The 17888-nt window shown below is 62.1% G+C and overlaps 1 protein-coding gene across 3 annotated transcripts in view; it reads left to right on the top strand.

Moving 5' to 3' along the window:
- RASA3 (RAS p21 protein activator 3) overlaps positions 1-17888 on the top strand; it is a 121727-nt gene that overhangs the window by 93477 nt on the left and 10362 nt on the right. For all 3 annotated transcript variants that reach the window (XM_070048523.1, XM_070048522.1, XM_070048524.1), the window contains 8 exons: positions 2270-2344; positions 2839-2962; positions 5099-5205; positions 5822-5899; positions 6871-6948; positions 7887-7960; positions 11079-11185; positions 11953-12035. In XM_070048523.1, the coding sequence (XP_069904624.1) occupies positions 2270-2344; positions 2839-2962; positions 5099-5205; positions 5822-5899; positions 6871-6948; positions 7887-7960; positions 11079-11185; positions 11953-12035 (726 nt within the window). The remainder of the gene's footprint in view (positions 1-2269; positions 2345-2838; positions 2963-5098; positions 5206-5821; positions 5900-6870; positions 6949-7886; positions 7961-11078; positions 11186-11952; positions 12036-17888) is intronic.

Consider the following 17888-nt stretch of genomic DNA (forward strand, 5'->3'; position numbering starts at 1 on the left):
TCACCCTGAAGCCCGTCATGGAGGAGGTGTGTGTGTGTGGGGGGGGGTCAGTGTGCAGTCACCTGAGGCCGTCATAGAGGTGTGTGTGTATGTGTGGGGTCAGTGTGAGATCACCTGAGGCCGTCATAGAGGAGGTGTGTGTGTGTGGGGTCAGTTTACAGTCACCCTGAAGCCCGTCATGGAGGAGGTGTGTGTGTGTGTGTGTGTGTGAGTGTGCAGTCACCTGAGGCCGTCATAGAGGTGTGTGTGTGGGGTCAGTGTGAGGTCACCTGAGGCCGTCATAGAGGAGGTGTGTGTGTGTGTGGGGGGGTCAGTGTGAAGTCACCTGAGGCCGTCATAGAGGAGGTGGGGGGGGTCAGTGTGAGGTCACCTGAGGCCGTCATAGAGGAGGTGGGGGGGGGGGTCAGTGTGAGGTCACCTGAGGCCGTCATAGAGGAGGTATGTGTGTGTGGGAGGTCAGTGTGAGGTCATTGTCACTGTGTTTCCAGTCTCCCCACTCTAAAAACTGACCTAACTTCTTAGGTTCACCATTACTCCAAAGAGGTTGTTCCCTGGATACCCTCTTTCCCCAGGTGGTCTGGGTGCCTGGGCTGTGTGGCTGTCCCTCCCAGGACCCAGCTGTTCCAGTCAGGCCCTCCTTCCTGGTAACCCAGTGTCCCTCACTGACCCCAGTGGAAGGCGCTTGGCCAGTGTGGTTAACAGTGCGTCCTTCTTTGAGCCACGTGTCCAGTCGTGGCAGCGCTCACGGTGAAAGTGTCATCCATGTGAACTCCTGTGGTTCTGCGGATGAACTCTGTGCATGGAGGCCACCCCCCCCAGCTGGGCGGGTCACCGTCAGGGAGTCTGTGACTACCATCAGCTGGGCGTGTCACCGTCAGGGAGGCTGTGACTACCATCAGGTGGGCGGGTCACCTTCAGGGAGGCTGTGACTACCATCAGCTGGGCGGGTCACCGTCAGGGAGGCTGTGACTACCATCAGGTAGACGTGTCACCATTAGGGAGGCTGTGACTACCATCAGCTGGGCGGGTCACCATCAGGGAGGCTGTGACTACCATCAGCTGGGCGGGTCACCCTCAGGGAGGCTGTGACTACCATCAGGTGGGCGTGTCACCCTCAGAGAGGCTGTGACTACCATCAGCTGGGCGGGTCACCCTCAGGGAGGCTGTGACTACCATCAGGTGGGCGTGTCACCGTCAGGGAGGCTGTGACTACCATCAGCTGGGCGGGTCACCAGCATGGAGGCTGTGACTACCATCAGGTGGGCGGGTCACCGTCAGAGAGGCTGTGACTACCATCAGCTGGGCGGGTCACCCTCAGGGAGGCTGTGACTACCATCAGGTGGGCGTGTCACCGTCAGGGAGGCTGTGACTACCATCAGCTGGGCGGGTCACCAGCATGGAGGCTGTGACTACCATCAGGTGGGCGGGTCACCGTCAGAGAGGCTGTGACTACCATCAGCTGGGCGGGTCACCGTCAGGGAGGCTGTGACTACCATCAGGTAGACGTGTCACCATTAGGGAGGCTATGACTACCATCAGCTGGGCGGGTCACCCTCAGAGAGGCTGTGACTACCATCAGCTGGGCGGGTCACCGTCAGGGAGGCTGTGACTACCATCAGGTGGGCGTGTCACCATCATGGAGGCTATGACTACCATCAGCCGGGCGGGTCACCAGCATGGAGGCTGTGACTACCATCAGCTGGGCATGTCACCAGCATGGAGGCTGTGACTACCATCAGCTGGGCGTGTCACCAGCATGGAGGCTGTGACTACCATCAGCCGGGCGGGTCACCAGCATGGAGGCTGTGACTACCATCAGGTGGGCGTGTCACCATCATGGAGGCTATGACTACCATCAGCTGGCGGGTCACCGTCAGAGAGGCTATGACTACCATCAGGTGGGCGTGTCACCATCAGGGAGGCTGTGACTACCAGCTGGGCGGGTCACCCTCAGGGAGGCTGTGACTACCATCAGGTGGGCGTGTCACCGGCATGGAGGCTGTGACTACCATCAGCTGGGCGGGTCACCAGCGTGGAAGCCGCCCCCCGGGTGGACGTGTCGCTGTCTGGGAGCATCCTGTGGCTCTCTTGCCCTCCCAGGCCGTCTCCCTGGCCTCAGAGACCAGGCATGTCCCCCATGGTGCGGCCCCCATCGTGCGGCCCTGTGCTCGTGGCTGGGCATGGGGCTGGCTGTCGTCTGAGGTGCTGCCATCCCACATTGGTGAGTCTGGGTACCCCTGCCGGAGCCCTGGCCTCGATGTGCTTCCAGATATGCCAGAGCCACAGGTCCTGTGAGATCGACCCCGTGAAGCTGAGAGATGGCGAAAACCTCGAGAGCAACATGGTGAGCTCACTCCTCACTGCTGCAAAGCGCACTCCTGTGTCGGGTCCCAGCCTGTGGCTGCAAGGCGCTGTCCCTCCCCAGGGCTCCAGGGGGGCAGGGAGAGTGTGCCTGGCCCTGGCTGCAGGTGCGTGGTCTGTCCACGCTAGGGAAGAGACAGCCTCACTTCTCTGTCCACTGAGGCCTCTTCCTTCTCCTGTGCACTGACCCAGCCTGCTCCTCGTCTCCACGCACACATCCCCAGCCAGGGCCTCCCCAGCCTGCCCTGTCGCTGGGCCTGGGCTGAGCAGAACTCCTGATGCAGCCCACCATACCGCCCGTGAGGCAGGGAAGGGTGGGTCCCCCCAGGAACGGTTCTGTGCACCATGCATAGCAGCAGCTGGGATATACGGAGACCGGGCAGTGTCCTGCCGCCTGCTGCTCTCTACCTGAGTCCCTCGCAGGCGTGGCCAGCATGGGCCACCTCGGCCATGGTGTCTGCTGTGTGCTGCTTGCAGGAGAACCTGCGCCAGTACGTGGACCGCGTCTTCACTGTCATCACCAAGTCTGGCGTGAGCTGCCCCACCGTCATGTGTGACATCTTCTTCTGCCTGCGGGAGGCGGCTGCCAAGCGCTTCCAAGGTGAGTCCTTGCAGCCCTCCCTGGTGCGTGACAACCATGCGCTGCCCAAACCCGCTGGCCACGGCGGCTTCAGCAAGAGCCCAGACCTTGCTTTTGTAGGGCTAAGTCCCTCTGCCAGAGCCCCCATTCCCGTCTGTTCTGATCTGGCGAGAGCACCCGAGCCCCAGGACCAGAGGCCATAGGGCCAGCTCTCCTGGGAAGACTCGCTCCCCTGTATCTGTGTCTGTGCCCCCTCTCGCTGCCCCGTGGGGCCTGCATCTGTGCCCCCTCCCACTGCCCTGTGGGGCCTGCGTCTGTGCCCCCTCCCGCTGCCCCGTGGGGCCTGCGTCTGCGCCCCCTCCCACTGCCCCGTGGGGCCTGCGTCTGCGCCCCCTCCCGCTGCCCCGTGGGACCTGCGTCTGCGCCCCCTCCCGCTGCCCCGTGGGGCCTGCGTCTGCGCCCCCTCCCGCTGCCCCGTGGGGCCTGCGTCTGCGCCCCCTCCCGCTGCCCCGTGGGGCCTGCGTCTGCGCCCCCTCCCGCTGCCCCGTGGGACCTGCGTCTGCGCCCCCTCCCGCTGCCCCGTGGGGCCTGCGTCTGCGCCCCCTCCCGCTGCCCCGTGGGGCCTGCGTCTGCGCCCCCTCCCGCTGCCCCGTGGGGCCTGCGTCTGCGCCCCCTCCCGCTGCCCCGTGGGGCCTGCGTCTGCGCCCCTCCCGCTGCCCCGTGGGGCCTGTGTCTGTGCCCTCTCCCGCTGCCCCGTGGGGCCTGCATCTGTGCCCCCTCCCGCTGCCCCGTGGGGCCTGCGTCTGCGCCCCCTCCCGCTGCCCTGTTGGGCCTGCGTCTGCGCCCCCTCCCGCTGCCCCGTGGGGCCTGCGTCTGCGCCCCCTCCCGCTGCCCCGTGGGGCCTGTGTCTGCACCCCTCCCGCTGCCCCGTGGGGCCTGTGTCTGCGGCGCTGTCTGCTCGTCTGCAGCTGTGTTTTCAGGACTTGGGCAGAGCCATTGTCAAGCACTGCAGGTGAAAGGAGGAAGGGCCGAAGTGTGGGAGACACGGGCACAAGTGGTTTCCCTGTGACCTGCCATGGGTCTGGGGGTTCCTGCTTCTTTGTGTTGCCGGCTTCTGGAGGGAGCAGGGCCCTCTGCACCCCATGAGCCTCCTGAGAGCAGGGCAAAGCGTCCCCCCAGCCAGGGAGCTGCTTCACAGAGGCGTGGGGACTGCCTGGCTGTGCCAGGTCCTGCCTTCCTTGTGGCAGAACCAGCCCTGCTGGCCTCAAGCACAGCTGTGCAGACGGCAGGGCAGCCCAGTATTGGCCTCACCAGCTGAGGAGCCCCAGGCCAACTTTGAAACAAGACAGAATGTGTCCCCTTGTCCCCAGATAGCGCCAGCATCCACGACAAGTCCCCTTGAGTGTCTGTGAGTGTGACAGCTCCACCACCAGACTGCACTTTGTGGCCGTGGTGAAGTCACAGATGGGGACAGGGACAGGGACACAGAGACAGGAATATAGAAACAGGATCACAGAGACAGGGACACAGAGAGAGACACAGACAGGGACAGGGACACAGAGACACAGGAATACAGAGACAGGATCACAGGGACAGGGACACAGAGAGAGACAAAGACAGGGACAGGGACACAGAGACACAGGAATATAGAAACAGGATCACAGGGACAGGGACACAGAGAGAGACACAGACAGGGACAGGGACACAGAGACACAGGAATACAGAGACAGGATCACAGAGAGACAGATGGGACACAGAGAGAGGGCAGGCAGAGGGACTGGGTGTGGCAGTTGGTGCTGTGGTTGAGATGCCACTTGGGGCACTCGCATCCCCTGGCACTGCACAGGTTTGAGTCCTGGCTCTGATGTTGATCCAACCTCCTGCTGACGTACACCCTGGGAGTCAGCAGTGATGGTTCAGGTTCTTGGGTCCCAGCCACCTGTTTCTGAGACCTTGCTTGTACTCTTGGTTCTTGGCTTTGGCCAGCTGTTAAGAGGATTGGGGGAATGAACAAGCAGATGGGAGATCTGTCTCTCTGCCTTTCACATTAAAACAAATAGCTTTTTAGTATAACTGAGGACCACCCTTTTCTGAGGGATCCTCGGGAGGACCAGGGCACAGGCCTTGGTGGGACAGCGCCCCTGTCTCTGTCCACAGACGACCTGGACGTGAGGTACACGGCTGTGAGCAGCTTCATCTTCCTGAGGTTCTTTGCGCCTGCCATCCTCTCCCCCAATCTCTTCCACCTGACGCCTCACCACACGGTGAGTGAGCCACCAGTGGCCCTTGTGAGCCAGCCCACACTGGCCAGGCCCAGGGAATTGGTCCTGGCTCAGCCTAGCACCCTGGCTCATAGCGGGGTCTTGCTGGGCAGGGGGGATATGGCGGTCAACTCCATCCTGTCTGGAGCACAGCTGGCCTTTCTGCTGACCCTCCCAGAAGCAGCTGTGTGGGTGAAGGGAGCAGCAGGACGGGGCCCAGGCTCTCAGCTGCTCTCTCACCCCCCCCCCCCCCGAAACAGGCATGTGCTCGCTCATTCATTCAGTTGTCAGCCTGCGTACATCTGAGCACGTGCCGTGGTCCAGGCCCATGTCTATTTTGCTGGGAGTCCCCAAGCCAAGGGGACCTGCGTGCGGGCCTGTTGTTTCACTGTTGAAGTCAACCCTCCAAACTGGAGTCCAGGAGAGGCATCCACGGGCGGGGTCTCGGGAGCCTCGGGGCAGGCACACCCGGCAGTGCTTCCCGTGGGGGGTCCCACACGTTCCCCTGAATGCTGGTGGGTCTGGGGCAAGACCCTGCCCCACAGCAGCAGCGAGACTGCGCCCCTGGCTGTGGGACTCCGCAGTCGGTCACAGTGCCACCCCCTCCTCGTCCCCGCAGGACCCACAGACATCGCGGACCCTGACACTCGTCTCAAAGACCATCCAGACGCTGGGCAGCTTGTCCAAATCCAAGTCTGTGAGTCTCAGTCCACGTCTGCTGACTTTCCCTTCGGAAGCCGTGGCTCACGGCTACAGGGAGAAAACACCATGAGTGCCGGGGCTGCCTCCCAAAGCCTGGCCCACCGCTGCCTCTGTGTGCTGGTGCCTGTCCTGGGCCAGCTGCTGCCAGGAAGCCTCGTCCATCTAGCCTCCTGCCTGGGCAGGGGGCCGAGCCCCACTCACCCCTTGGGTGATGCATCTGCATGTCCCCTTCATTGTCTTGGGCTGGCTGCTGCCAAGGGGCGGGGGCCCCATGAGGCTGCACCAGGCCTCCTGCTGCCCAGGCCCCTAAGCCCTTTCCCCAGGGCTGATGCTGGCATTCACAGAGATGGGCAGCAGACTCCATGCTGCAGGCTTCCCAGTGCTGTTCAGGGCAGGGCAAGGAAGGGGCTGCCCGGGACCCATGGCTGCCCTCCACCCCGTTGTTCCTGCACCTTGCAGGGCTACAGGCAGAAGCCAGGGCTGGAGGGGGACGCAGGACCTCCGGGGCCGGCACTGGATTCCCCTGAAGTGGTGGAAGGTGCTCCCAGGCTCCTGCACACCAGCCCGCCCTGTTCTGGGGTCTGCACGATGCCCACCCCATTCCCACACCAGGAAACCACAGAGTTAGGGTTAGCCTTAGGTGAGAGCCACACTCATGGGACTGGAGCTCAGGCCTGGGCTGTGGCTCCCTGTCAGCTCCAGGACTCCTGGCCTGGGCCCCAGGGCCCCAGCAGACGCTCTGGATGCTGGTTTGCAGTGCCCACGTGTTGGTGACGTGCACTGAGGGTTCTGGGTCCTTGGGACTCAGGGGACTCAGCAGGAGCTCACGGGCACCCTGGCCTGGTGTGTCCTGGGTGCTCCTGCACACTCAACGTCGGGCGAGCAGAACTCGGGGCTGTGGGAAGTCCTGCCCTGGGCCTCCGCCTGGGTCCTGGCCACCATCCCAGGCAAGCTTTTTCCTTTCAGGCCAGTTTCAAGGAGTCCTACATGGCCACATTTTACGAATTCTTCAATGAGCAGAAGTACGCAGACGCAGTGAAGAACGTAAGTGTGACACCCACCGGTGCTGCCTGGTTCCTAAAGCGGGGTGCATGCCCTCAAGGGGACACGGTCCAGGGTCTTCTCCATCCTGAGCCACCTCTGCCCCCCGCCACGCTCAGGGCTGTGGCCACCACCCTCCCTCTGCCAGCCCTGTCTCACCTGCGTGCCCCAGCCCCTCCCCTTTTGGTCTCATGAGTCTTCAGGTCTCCCAGGCCCAGCCACCCACCCCCAGTGCCTCTGAGTCAGGGCCACTGAGCCAGGAGGATCCTCCCTGGGGTCCCACAGCTCCTCCTCCATGGTTCCAGAGAAATCTGGGATATTTCTCTTTCAGAAATCATCCACGCTAGGGCTGGCAGGTGGCCTAGGAGATGGGACTGCAGTCAGGACAGCCGAGTCCCACAGCAGAGGGCCTGGGCTGGAGCCCAGCTCTGCCCATGACTGCGCTCCCCGGGAGGCAGCAGTGAGGGCTGCAGTACTCGGGCCTCTGCCACCCACGCGGGAGACCTGGATTGAGCTCCCAGCTCCTGGCTTCAGGCTGGCCCAGCCCCGGCTGTCGTGGGCATTTCGGGGGTGAACCAGCATATGGGTCCTGTCTGTCTCTCTCTCTCAAATGAGTCGATAATGTTTGAAAATCTTAAAACCTGTGGAGCTCAGAGCAGCCCTCAGTTGGGCAGAACCAAGCGAGTCACGAGCAGTCAGAGCTGGGAGGGCACCAGGTGAGGCGGCCTTGGCCACACCTGGTAGGAGGTAGTCGGGCCCTGGTGGCCTGTGCCTCCCATCCCTGCCAGGCCCCCGAGAGCCACTGTTGGACAGTTCTGGAGCCTGGCCACACTGGGGTAGAGCTGCAGGCTGGGGCCGGGCCCCCATCCTCCGTCCACCGTGAGACACAGGTACTTGGCGTGTCTGTTTCTTTTCTAGAGCTCTGATTTCTGCCCACTCAGTTCTTAGATTTGATCTCCTCGTCGGGGAGAAGAGACCCCAAGAGCATTGAGCAGCCCATTCTACTGAAGGAAGGGTGAGCCCCCGGGCCGGGAGGGAGGGAGGGCTCCGGGCCGTCACAGCCACTCGTGGTGTGCAAAGCTGTACTCTCATGGGCCTTCCGGGCTGTTGGCCTTGGGGTGTGAGCTCTGCTGGAGGAGGCCTCAACTGTGACCACTGTCCACTGTTCTCTGTGGACTCTGTAGGGTGACAGGAGAGGTGGCCAATCTCCGTGGGGAGATTCCTGCATGCTCGCCCTGGCACCCCCTGCACCCTTAGTCCTGAGGCCTTGCGTGGGCTGCCCACTGTGCCCCAGATGGTCCTGTTGTGGGTGCTCTGTGTCCTGTGGCCCTGAGGGCTGGTGTGTCCTCCCTTGACCTCCATGCGGGGCCCCAAGTGTCACGTGTGCCTCACCCTGTTCTGTGTGAATTCTGACGGAGCTACCCAGGCTGCACTGACTCCTCCGTGGCCAGCTCCCAAGGCTGGTCAGGGCTCTGGTCCAGCCAGCTCGGCCCTGTTTGCTGCAGCCAAGGCCACCCAGGAGTCGCCAGGGGATGCAGCCCTGCCTGCAGATTGTTCCCTTGGCCGTTTTTCTTCAAATGCCTTCATCTGCCTGCGCCACGTGATCTGTGTGACGTGTGTGGTGCTGTGTACAGCACGTCAGACAGGTTCAAGCTGTCAGAGCAGCGAGTGTGTCTCTGCCCTCGCTTAGCCCAGCACCCTCAGGTTTGCACACCTCATACTGGGACCTCCGCGACACAACCACGCCCCACAGGGCTCACCTTGAGGTTTGGTCCATTGAGACTCTCAGGTGCCCACCCTCCGCCTTCCCTAGCTCTGCCCTCAGCGCACCTGCAGTGCCCTGTAGGATGGGTCTGGACCTCAGCTCCAGTGGTAGCGTTCCTGGTGTGCTCATCCTGGTGGTTGCCTGTGCCATGACCCACATTCCCCAGGGCTCGCCCTGTGCCGAGACACTCTGCCCGTCTACTGCCTCACCATGGCCCTCACGCCACCACCTCCCGGCACTCAGGACCTGGGAGTCAGAGTCCTTGTGAGGCCTGAGGCTTCCTGTACCTCCCAGGAGTGGCCCCCACCCCCAGCGCCAGCCACAAACAGCCCCGAGCACTGAGGGCACCCTCGCTCATGGCGGGGTTGTAGAAATGCTGTAGTTCTGTCGGATTACACGAAACCTCCCGCCTTGAGGCTCTAAGAAAAGCAGGTATCACAGAGCCAATGCAGCTGAGGCGTTTATCACACTTTCTGCCTCTGGTTCTGCGTCAGGACCCTGCGTCCCCCAGAAGCCGCCCTTCCTCCAAGGACACAGGGCCCAGCAGGGCCTGCTCTCGGGGCGCCCTCTGGTGTCCAGCTGTGTCCTCACCGTGCTCCTGGGCTTGCTCAGGCTTGCAGACTGACAACACCAGCACTCCTCTGTGTGCCCACCGCTGACCCGGTCAACTCCACTCTCTGCCCATTGCAGACCCAGTCAGCTCCTCTGTGTGCCCACCACAGACCTGATCAGCCCCTCTGTATGCCCACCACAGACCTGGTCAGCTCCTCTCTCTGCCCATTGCAGACCCGGTCAGCTCCTCTGTGTGCCCACCACAGACCTGATCAGCCCCTCTGTATGCCCACCACAGACCTGGTCAGCTCCTCTCTCTGCCCATTGCAGACCCGGTCAGCTCCTATCTGTGTGCCCACACAGACCTGATCAGCCCCTCTGTGCCCACCACAGACCCAGTCAGCCCCTCTGTGTGCCCACTGCAGACATGGTCAGTCCCTCTCTGTGCCCACCGCAGACCTGGTCAGCCCCTCCGTGTGCCCACTGCAGACCTGGTCAGCCCCTCCGTGTGCCCACTGCAGACCCGGTCAGCCCCTCCGTGTGCCCACTGCAGACCTGGTCAGCCTCATTTCTGCCCTCACTGCTGGATGCTGTTGCAAGGAGAAGCTCGCCTGAACAGCACATCAGTACATGTCCTTGTTACTTCACTGTCCTGTCGCAGCTCTGTCACGGGGTGGCCTGTTTCCTGGCTGTCGGCACAGCATGCACTACTCTGCCCATCCTCATCAGCCTCGCCCTGCTCTTTGGTTTTCCTCTGTCCTGCACTCACCTGTCGATTCCTTCCACTCCGAGCTGAAGAGTCTGGACAAGGGCCTTGGGTCAGGGCAAACCTGGTGGGCTCACCTGGGCAGGGAAGACAGTGACAGGCTCCCAGACACCCTGAGCCAGCCTGTGCACTGGGCCAGGCGAGCCTCAGCGTCCATCCACCGGGCCAGGCCGAGTCCTCAGTGTCCATCCACTGGGTCAGGCCGAGTCTCCAGTGTCCATCCACCGGGCCAGGCCGAGTCCTCAGTGTCCATCCACTGGGCCAGGCCGAGTCTCCAGTGTCCATCCACTGGGCCAGGCCAGTCCTCAGTGTCCATCCACTGGGCCAGGCCAAGTCTCCACTGTCCATCCACTGGGCCAGGCCGAGTCCTCAGTGTCCATCCACTGGGTCAGGCAGAGTCTCCAGTGTCCATCCACTGGGCCAGGCCAGTCCTCAGTGTCCATCCACTGGGCCAGGCGAGCCTCAGCGTCCATCCACCGGGCCAGGCCGAGTCCTCAGTGTCCATCCACTGGGCCAGGCCGAGTCTCCAGTGTCCATCCACTGGGCCAGGCCAGTCCTCAGTGTCCATCCACTGGGCCAGGCCAAGTCTCCAGTGTCCATCCACTGGGCCAGGCCGAGTCCTCAGTGTCCATCCACTGAGCCAGGCCAAGTCTCCAGTGTCCATCCACTGGGTCAGGCCGAGTCTCCAGCGTCCATCCACTGGGCCAGGCCAGTCCTCAGTGTCCATCCACTGGGCCAGGCCGAGTCCTCCAGTGCCCGACACTGAGGCTTTCCAGGGCTACAGGGACCCTGTTGTTTCTGTAGCAGCCCTCAAGGCACATCTGCTGCCTCTGCTGTTGGGAGTTGGTGTGGGTGGCAGGAGGACCAGGTCTTGCTGAAGCACTAGTTGGCCACTGTCACTGCCCAAGCGTGAGCTGGCTCTCGGAGGAGAATCCAGCGTCGGCCTCTGGTTTCACAGACCCAGGAAGGGGGACTTGCAGCTGTGGGCAGGGAGGCCGCATGGCAGTGCCTGGGCTCGAACGCTTGCCAACCGCACGCTCTCTGCGGCAGGTTCATGATTAAGAGGGCGCAGGGAAGAAAGCGCTTTGGGATGAAGAACTTCAAGAAGAGGTGGTTCCGCCTGACCAACCATGAGTTCACCTACCGCAAGTGCAAAGGTAACAGCCCAGCTCTGTGGCACAGTCGGCTTGTGGCTGGGGGAGCTGGTGTCCTGGGAGACCCAGCTGCCAGACCCCAGGATGGGTCGAGGTGGGGGCTGGGGAGGGAGGGACTTGGTGTCCAGGAAAGCTGCTTCCCCCAGAGCCGGGGAAAGCTGTGAGGTCCCTTTTCCCACCAGCGTCCTTGTCCTGGCTTCAGTCCCTGCCCCTGGGCCCTGCTTGTCCTGAGCTGGACCCAGCTTGCCTTCCTCTTGCCTGGCTCTGTGGCCACAGCTGGCCCTGAGGCAGACACTGGCGCTCCTGAGGGCCAGGGGCTAGCCTTGGGGGAGGGGCTGTGTGTGGGAGGGTCTCTTGAGCACAAGAGCGTGGCCGTGGTCAGCTTGGCCCTGCCACCCCCTGGGAGAGGCCAGGCGCAGGTGCCAGTGCAGGGCCCAGGGACTGAGGGCCCGCAGTGCTCTGTCGTCCTGTCTGCTGTTTCTTCCTGGACCTGCAGTGGCCAGATCTAGACTGAAACACTGAGAAAGCAACGTGTCTGCATAAAGTGTTTCTTGGAGGCACCGTTGAGAAGGCGGGATTTGGGCCCTGCCTGGACAGGGTGAGGGCTCCAGCCCGTGGCTGCGAGGTCCGCTCAGCCAGTGCCTCCTTGAGGAGGAGAGCCCGGGTGCCGCCCTCGGCAGAGCTCGGCAGAGCTCGGCACAGGAGCCGGGGGAGGGGCAGACTGAGCAGAGGGCCGGCACGGGCACCGCTCAGGCCCCTGTCTGCTGCAGGAGACCAGCCCCTCTACAGCATCCCCATCGAGAACATCCTGGCCGTGGAGAAGCTGGAGGAGGAGTCCTTCAAGATGAAGAATGTGAGTGTCCCACCCGCGGACGCCAGCACCCCCTCCCCCGGCCCGCTCACTCTGGTCCCGTCCCCCTCAGCCAGGCCACTCGCGGGCTCACCCTGGCTGAGTGACTTGCATCCAGACCTCACGCACGCACGCAGCCCGACACGCCTGGGGTGGAAAGTGCTGGAAGGTGGAGCCTGCACTTGGTGGCTGCGTCCTGGTGGCTCCTGGGGCCTCTGTGAGAGGCGACTGACGCTTTGTCACATTGGCTGACCTCCAGCTTACCGTGTTAGGAGAACGAGGCGTCCCCACGCACCCTTCCCTGGACTGTGTCCCGGCGGCCTGGTGCCGTGCACTCACCTTGCAGCGAGTCCTGGTGCATAGCCAGGCTTGGCCGTCGCCCGTGTGCTCCACAGCTGCTGCTTGTGCGCCGGCCGGGCTCTGCCACAGGGATCACTGTCCCCCTGGCCTGGGACTTCCGCAGCTTTCCTCACTCTCCTGGCCTTGCTGTCTGGCAGCTACTTTATAGCTGCCTCAGTTCGCGGTGTCACCATGGTGTGTTCCGATGACGCTGTACCTGGAGGCAGCCCGGTGGAGGAGGCAGGCCTGTGTGTCACCGAGGCACGTGGTGCATGCGGCCCTGGGGCTGCGGCTGCAGTTGCAGCTTCTACTGCAAGGCGCCGTCAGTGATGGATGTAGCAGGGCGTGCACGGAAGGGATTGGGCAGTCCCTGGAAGCAGGGAGGCCTCAGACCTCAAGAGGGCTGGCGGATTTCACTCCAGGAACGGCCAAGGGGCCTGGTTAACAAAAGGTGCCGGGTGGTTGTGTGCAGACACTGCGTTGAGAAGCACAGAACCCGGGCTCAGCCGGGGGCCTCCTCAGCGTGCTGTGGCCCCTCAGCCCCAGGCCCTGGCCTCAGTGAGCCACTGCCACTTCTTAGGGACGTAGCTCAGAGCCCCAGGGCTGCTCTCTGAGGTCTGCTCCTGTAGTCACTGAGGGTCACACACGGGGGAGCTGCTGAGTGCACTGGTCGTTCCCTGGCCACACAGTGTCCGCACACCGGCCCCAAACGTAGGAGCTGTGGTGTCGGTCGGTCTGTGAGATGAGGATGTGGGCGGGAGTAGCTGCCTCACTTCGGGGGCAGGGCGGGGCTGGAGGGGCCCAGGGTGGGATGTCCCTCCTGGTCCCTGCCCAGGGCACAGGCATGCCGGCCTCTGCCTGTGAGCCTTCTGCAGGTGTCCAGGCCACCTTTGCTTAGGCAGGGCCAGCATCTCCAGAGCCCTCTCTGCTCTGTCCAGTGGACGGCCCTGACTGAACCACAGAGGGAGCTGGGGGTGCACTAGTGGCTTGTGGTCCCTTGTCCTGCATGGCTGTCACACAGGCTGAGGGGCTGAGGGGGCCCCGCTGGCCCGTTGGGGTAGACGCTGGTCTCAAGGCTGGCTGTGCCTCTGGAGGTTTCTGCATTGTCCTGCTTTCTCCCCTGGTTTTCTGAACATGAATTTTATTTTCTGTTAACCTTAGATGTATTCCTTCTAAGTCACCTGGGGTCTTTTTCACAAGGTAGGCTGTGAATAATAAATGCTAGTTAAAACTGGAAGTCCCTCATCTTCACACTGTAAGTGGAGCCCAGCTCCGTGCCCAGCTGTGCCTTCTAGGTGTCCTCCCCGGCTCCAAGGCCCAGCTATGCTGGCCATCTGGGTGTCCTCCCCAGCTCCAAAGCCCAGCTGTGCTGGCCATCTGGGTGTCCACCCCAGCTCCATGCCCAGGTATGCTGGCCATCTGGGTGTCCTCCCCAGCTCCATGCCCAGCTGTGCCAGCCATCTGGGTGTCCTCCCCAGCTCCATGCCCAGCTGTGCTGGCCATCTGGGTATCCACCCCAGCTCCATGCCCAGGTATGCTGGCCATCTGGGTGTCCACCCCAGCTCCATGCCCAGCTATGCCAGCCATCTGGGTGTCCACCCCAGCTCCATGCCCAGCTGTGCCGGCCATCTGGGTGTCCACCCCAGCTCCATGCCCAGCCGTGCCAGCCATCTGGGTGTCCACCCCAGCTCCATGCCCAGCTGTGCCGGCCATCTGGGTGTCCACCCCAGCTCCATGCCCAGCTGTGCTAGCCATCTGGGTGTCCACCCCAGCTCCAAGGCCCAGCTGTGCCGGCCATCTGGGTGTCCATCCCGCTCCATGCCCAGCTGTGCTGGCCATCTGGGTATCCACCCCAGCTCCATGCCCAGCTGTGCTGGCCATCTGGGCGTCCACCCCAGCTCCGTGCCCAGCTGTGCCGGCCATCTGGGCGTCCACCCCAGCTCCGTGCCCAGTTGTGCCGGCCATCTGGGTGTCTACCCCAGCTCCAAGGCCCAGCTGTGCCGGCCATCTGGGTGTCTACCCCAGCTCTGTGCCCAGCTGTGCCGGCTGTCTTGGTATCCACCCCAGCTCCAAGGTCCAGCTGTGCTGGCCATCTGGGCGTCCACCCCAGCTCCGTGTCCAGCTGTGCCAGCTGTCTTGGTGTCCACCGCAGCTGCAGCAGCCACGGGAGCCCCTTAAACACTGTGGTGCTGCTGCTGTGTCCTTACCAAGGGTAGTGCACACAGGACAGACCCTGGCACTGCGCCATCCTGAGCTGGGATGGTGCCTGTCCCTCTGTCCTGCCCTGACCTGCACAGTGGACGTCACAGGATAGCTCAGGGCTGTTGTGGCTGATGAATTGTCCGGAAAGAGCGACACTTGGGCCTATGCAAGCTCAGTTCATCTCCTTCCAGGTGATTGAGTGTTTTTACTGTATTGTCAAGGAAAAGTCCAAACAGAACCTTGTGATAGATGTGGCCAAGTGTACAGTGTGACCCAGTGTACAGTATGGTCCAATATGCAAGTGTGACCCAGTGTAGAGGTGTGACCAGTGTACAGTATAACCCAGTGTACAGATGTAACCAGTGTTACAAGTATACAGTGTGACCCAGTGTACAGTATGGCCCAGTGCACAGGTGTAACCAGTGTACAGTATGGTCCAAAATACAAGTGTGACCCAGTGTACAGTGTAACCCAGTGTACAGATGTAACCAATGTAGTGTGACAAGTATACAGAGTGACTCAGTGTATAGTGCGGCAAGTGTGAAGGTGTGACCCAGTGCATTGATGTAACCAGTGTAGAGGTGTAACCCACTGTACAGTGTGACCAGTGTACAGAGTGTTCCCGTGTATGATGTGACCTAGTGTACAAAGTGACCCAGTTTATAGGTGTAACCCAGTACACCAGTGTGACCCAGTATATGATGTGAGCAGTGTACAGTGTACATCACACCCAGTGGATGGTGTGATGAGTGTACACAGTATACAGATGTGGTCCAGTTTATAGTGTGACCAGTGTATATGTATGACCCATTGTACAGATGTGACCCAGTGTATGGGTTAGACCCCATGCAGTGTGGCCAGATGTACCATGTGACATAATTTGGAGCCCGTTGCCAGAAAAGGACCTTGCCCTGATGAGGTCTGGAGGTGGTCTCAGTGTTGGGGACAGTTTTGTTTCTTTTCACGTTCACACTGCTTCTTGTGCTTCTTGGGAGCAAGGGCTGTGTGTGGGTGGAACCCTGTCTTGGTCACTGGGGAAGCTGCTTGGCCAGGGTTCTGGTGGCCTGGCAGCCCTGGGCCTGGGGACAGCCAGGAGCCATCCGCAGAACTTTCATGCCGGTCTCAGGGTCATCTCCAGCCATCACCACCTGAGACGAGGCAGTGGCACTGTGTCCCCCATGTCCAGATGGAAAACGGGCTCCCTGGAGCTGGCGCTCCTGTCACCTGTTGGGGGGGTTTACATCCAGATCCCAAGGCACTCCCCAGCCAGCCTGGATCCCCACCCTCTGGCCGGTCTCCAGCTGCTTGCCTCTCTGTTTGCCACCACTGCCCCCCTGTGGGTGTGCCCCCGGAATCGTCCTCAGATCCCAGGGCCTTGCCCCTACCAGGCTCACCTGGAGCAGGCAGGGCTGCTGGCGGTGTCTCCTGGACAAGTTGTGTGTTCCATATGTGGGTGGGGGAGCCCAGCACACACTCTGCTGGTGTTTGCTCATCGAACAGGGCTCTGGGGGAGACCCCGTGCTCGCTGTGTGCAGAAGTGTCCTGGGCAGAGCGGCTGTGCCCGTGTCCTGGGCTGGCTCTTCTCTCTCCGTCAGCAGCAGGCTCACACAGGTCACACAGGGTGGAGCTGAGAGGCCGAGCCAGTGGCTGCCGGCTGCTCACTTCTCACTGGGGCTCAAGAACCAGGTTCTGCCTGTCCTTGTCAGTAAGAAGCTTCTTTGCTGGATGCCAGGAAGGGAGTGAGGCCCTCCTGCAGCTCTAGGACCCCCAGGGCCTGTCCCCTCCTCCAGGGCTGTCTGAGAGGACCTTGGGAAAACAGGCCACCTAGAGGTGGTTCCTGGCCTGAGGGGCCTAATGCCCCAGCTGCTGCCTCTGGAGCAGCTTGGTGACTGTGGCCTCAGGATGTTCATCAAGGGAGCTGTGTCCTGGACCAGCGTGGGCCAGGTTGCAGCTCTTTCCTAGTTTTAGCACGTGCTCGTCACTGTGGGAGGGGCCAGCCTGGGCTGGCCAGGACACCCTCATGACCAGACTCATGCAGTCTGACATGCACATGTGTGCACATGCGTGTGAAGGTTGCAGGGTGGGGCGGCTCCTGGTCTCTAAATGTGATCCAAGCTCTTCACCCTGAAATCTGGAGTCACAGCCACAGCCCCCATCTGCTGAGATGTTCCCCGTCCCTGTGGAGAGGCGGCCAGCCTTCCAGCTGCTGGGCTCCCCTCCTGCCTGTTCCCCCAGGGCTCTGCACACACCCCATTCTGGCCTCTTCCTCCCAGGACCGCTTGAGGACCTGAACTCCAACCCTTTCTCGTGCCCTGGGACCCAGAGTCACCTCTCTCCTACTTGGGTCCTTGTGCCCACTGTCCCTCCTAACCTCAGAACCTTGTGCACACCACCCCTCCTACCTGGGACCCTGTGCACACTGCCCCTCCTACCTGGGACCCTGTGCCCACTGCCTCTCCTACCTGGGACCCTGTGCATACCACCCCTCCTACCTGGGACCCTGTGCACACTGCCCCTCCTACCTGGGACCCTGTGCCCACTGCCTCTCCTACCTGGGACCCTGTGCATACCACCCCTCCTACCTGGGACCCTGTGCACACTGCCCCTCCTACCTGGGACCCTTGTACACACTGCCACTCCTACCTGAGAACCTCTGTGCACACCACCCCTCCTACCTGGGACCCTGTGCATACAGCCCCTCCTACCTGGGACCCTGTGCCCACTGCCTCTCCTACCTGGGACCCTGTGCACACAACCCCACCTATTCTGTGACCTTGGCACCCACTCTCCCCTCTAGCTGGGATACCCCCACCACTCTCTGTACGCTGCCCGATGAGCTCTTGGCCATTCTTGGAGCACTGTTCATTGGGAAGCTTCCAGACCCCTGTGACCTGTCCCCTTGCACAGGCCCTGGGTGTTGTGTTTGTTCTCATCTTTCTGGACGTTCAGGATGGCAGAATCTGGCCACAGTGTGCCCCCAGGACATAGGAAAGCATCTGGCACCCAGGAATGTTTGTTGAATGAGTAATAAATGGCAAAGGCACTGGGTCCCGAGAAGCCTTGTGAGGATGTAACACCTGCTAGGAGGAGGAGGAGTCCCCGTGTGGTCGGGTGGGGAGAGAGAGGGGCAGATGGTGAGGAGCAGGTGGGAGACCCTGGGGTGGGGCTGGGCTGTGGATGGGAAGGTGAGCAGGACGAGCTCTGGAGCACCTTGTGTGAGCACCCATCTGGCTTGAAAAGGAGACCCCAGCACTGTGCTCAGGCTCGGGGGCTCCCCAGGGACTCCGCAGGCTCCTGCTTTGTATTTCTAGTGCT

The sequence above is a fragment of the Oryctolagus cuniculus genome, chromosome 9 (genome assembly GCF_964237555.1).
Source record: "Oryctolagus cuniculus chromosome 9, mOryCun1.1, whole genome shotgun sequence".
Classification (NCBI taxonomy): domain Eukaryota; kingdom Metazoa; phylum Chordata; class Mammalia; order Lagomorpha; family Leporidae; genus Oryctolagus; species Oryctolagus cuniculus.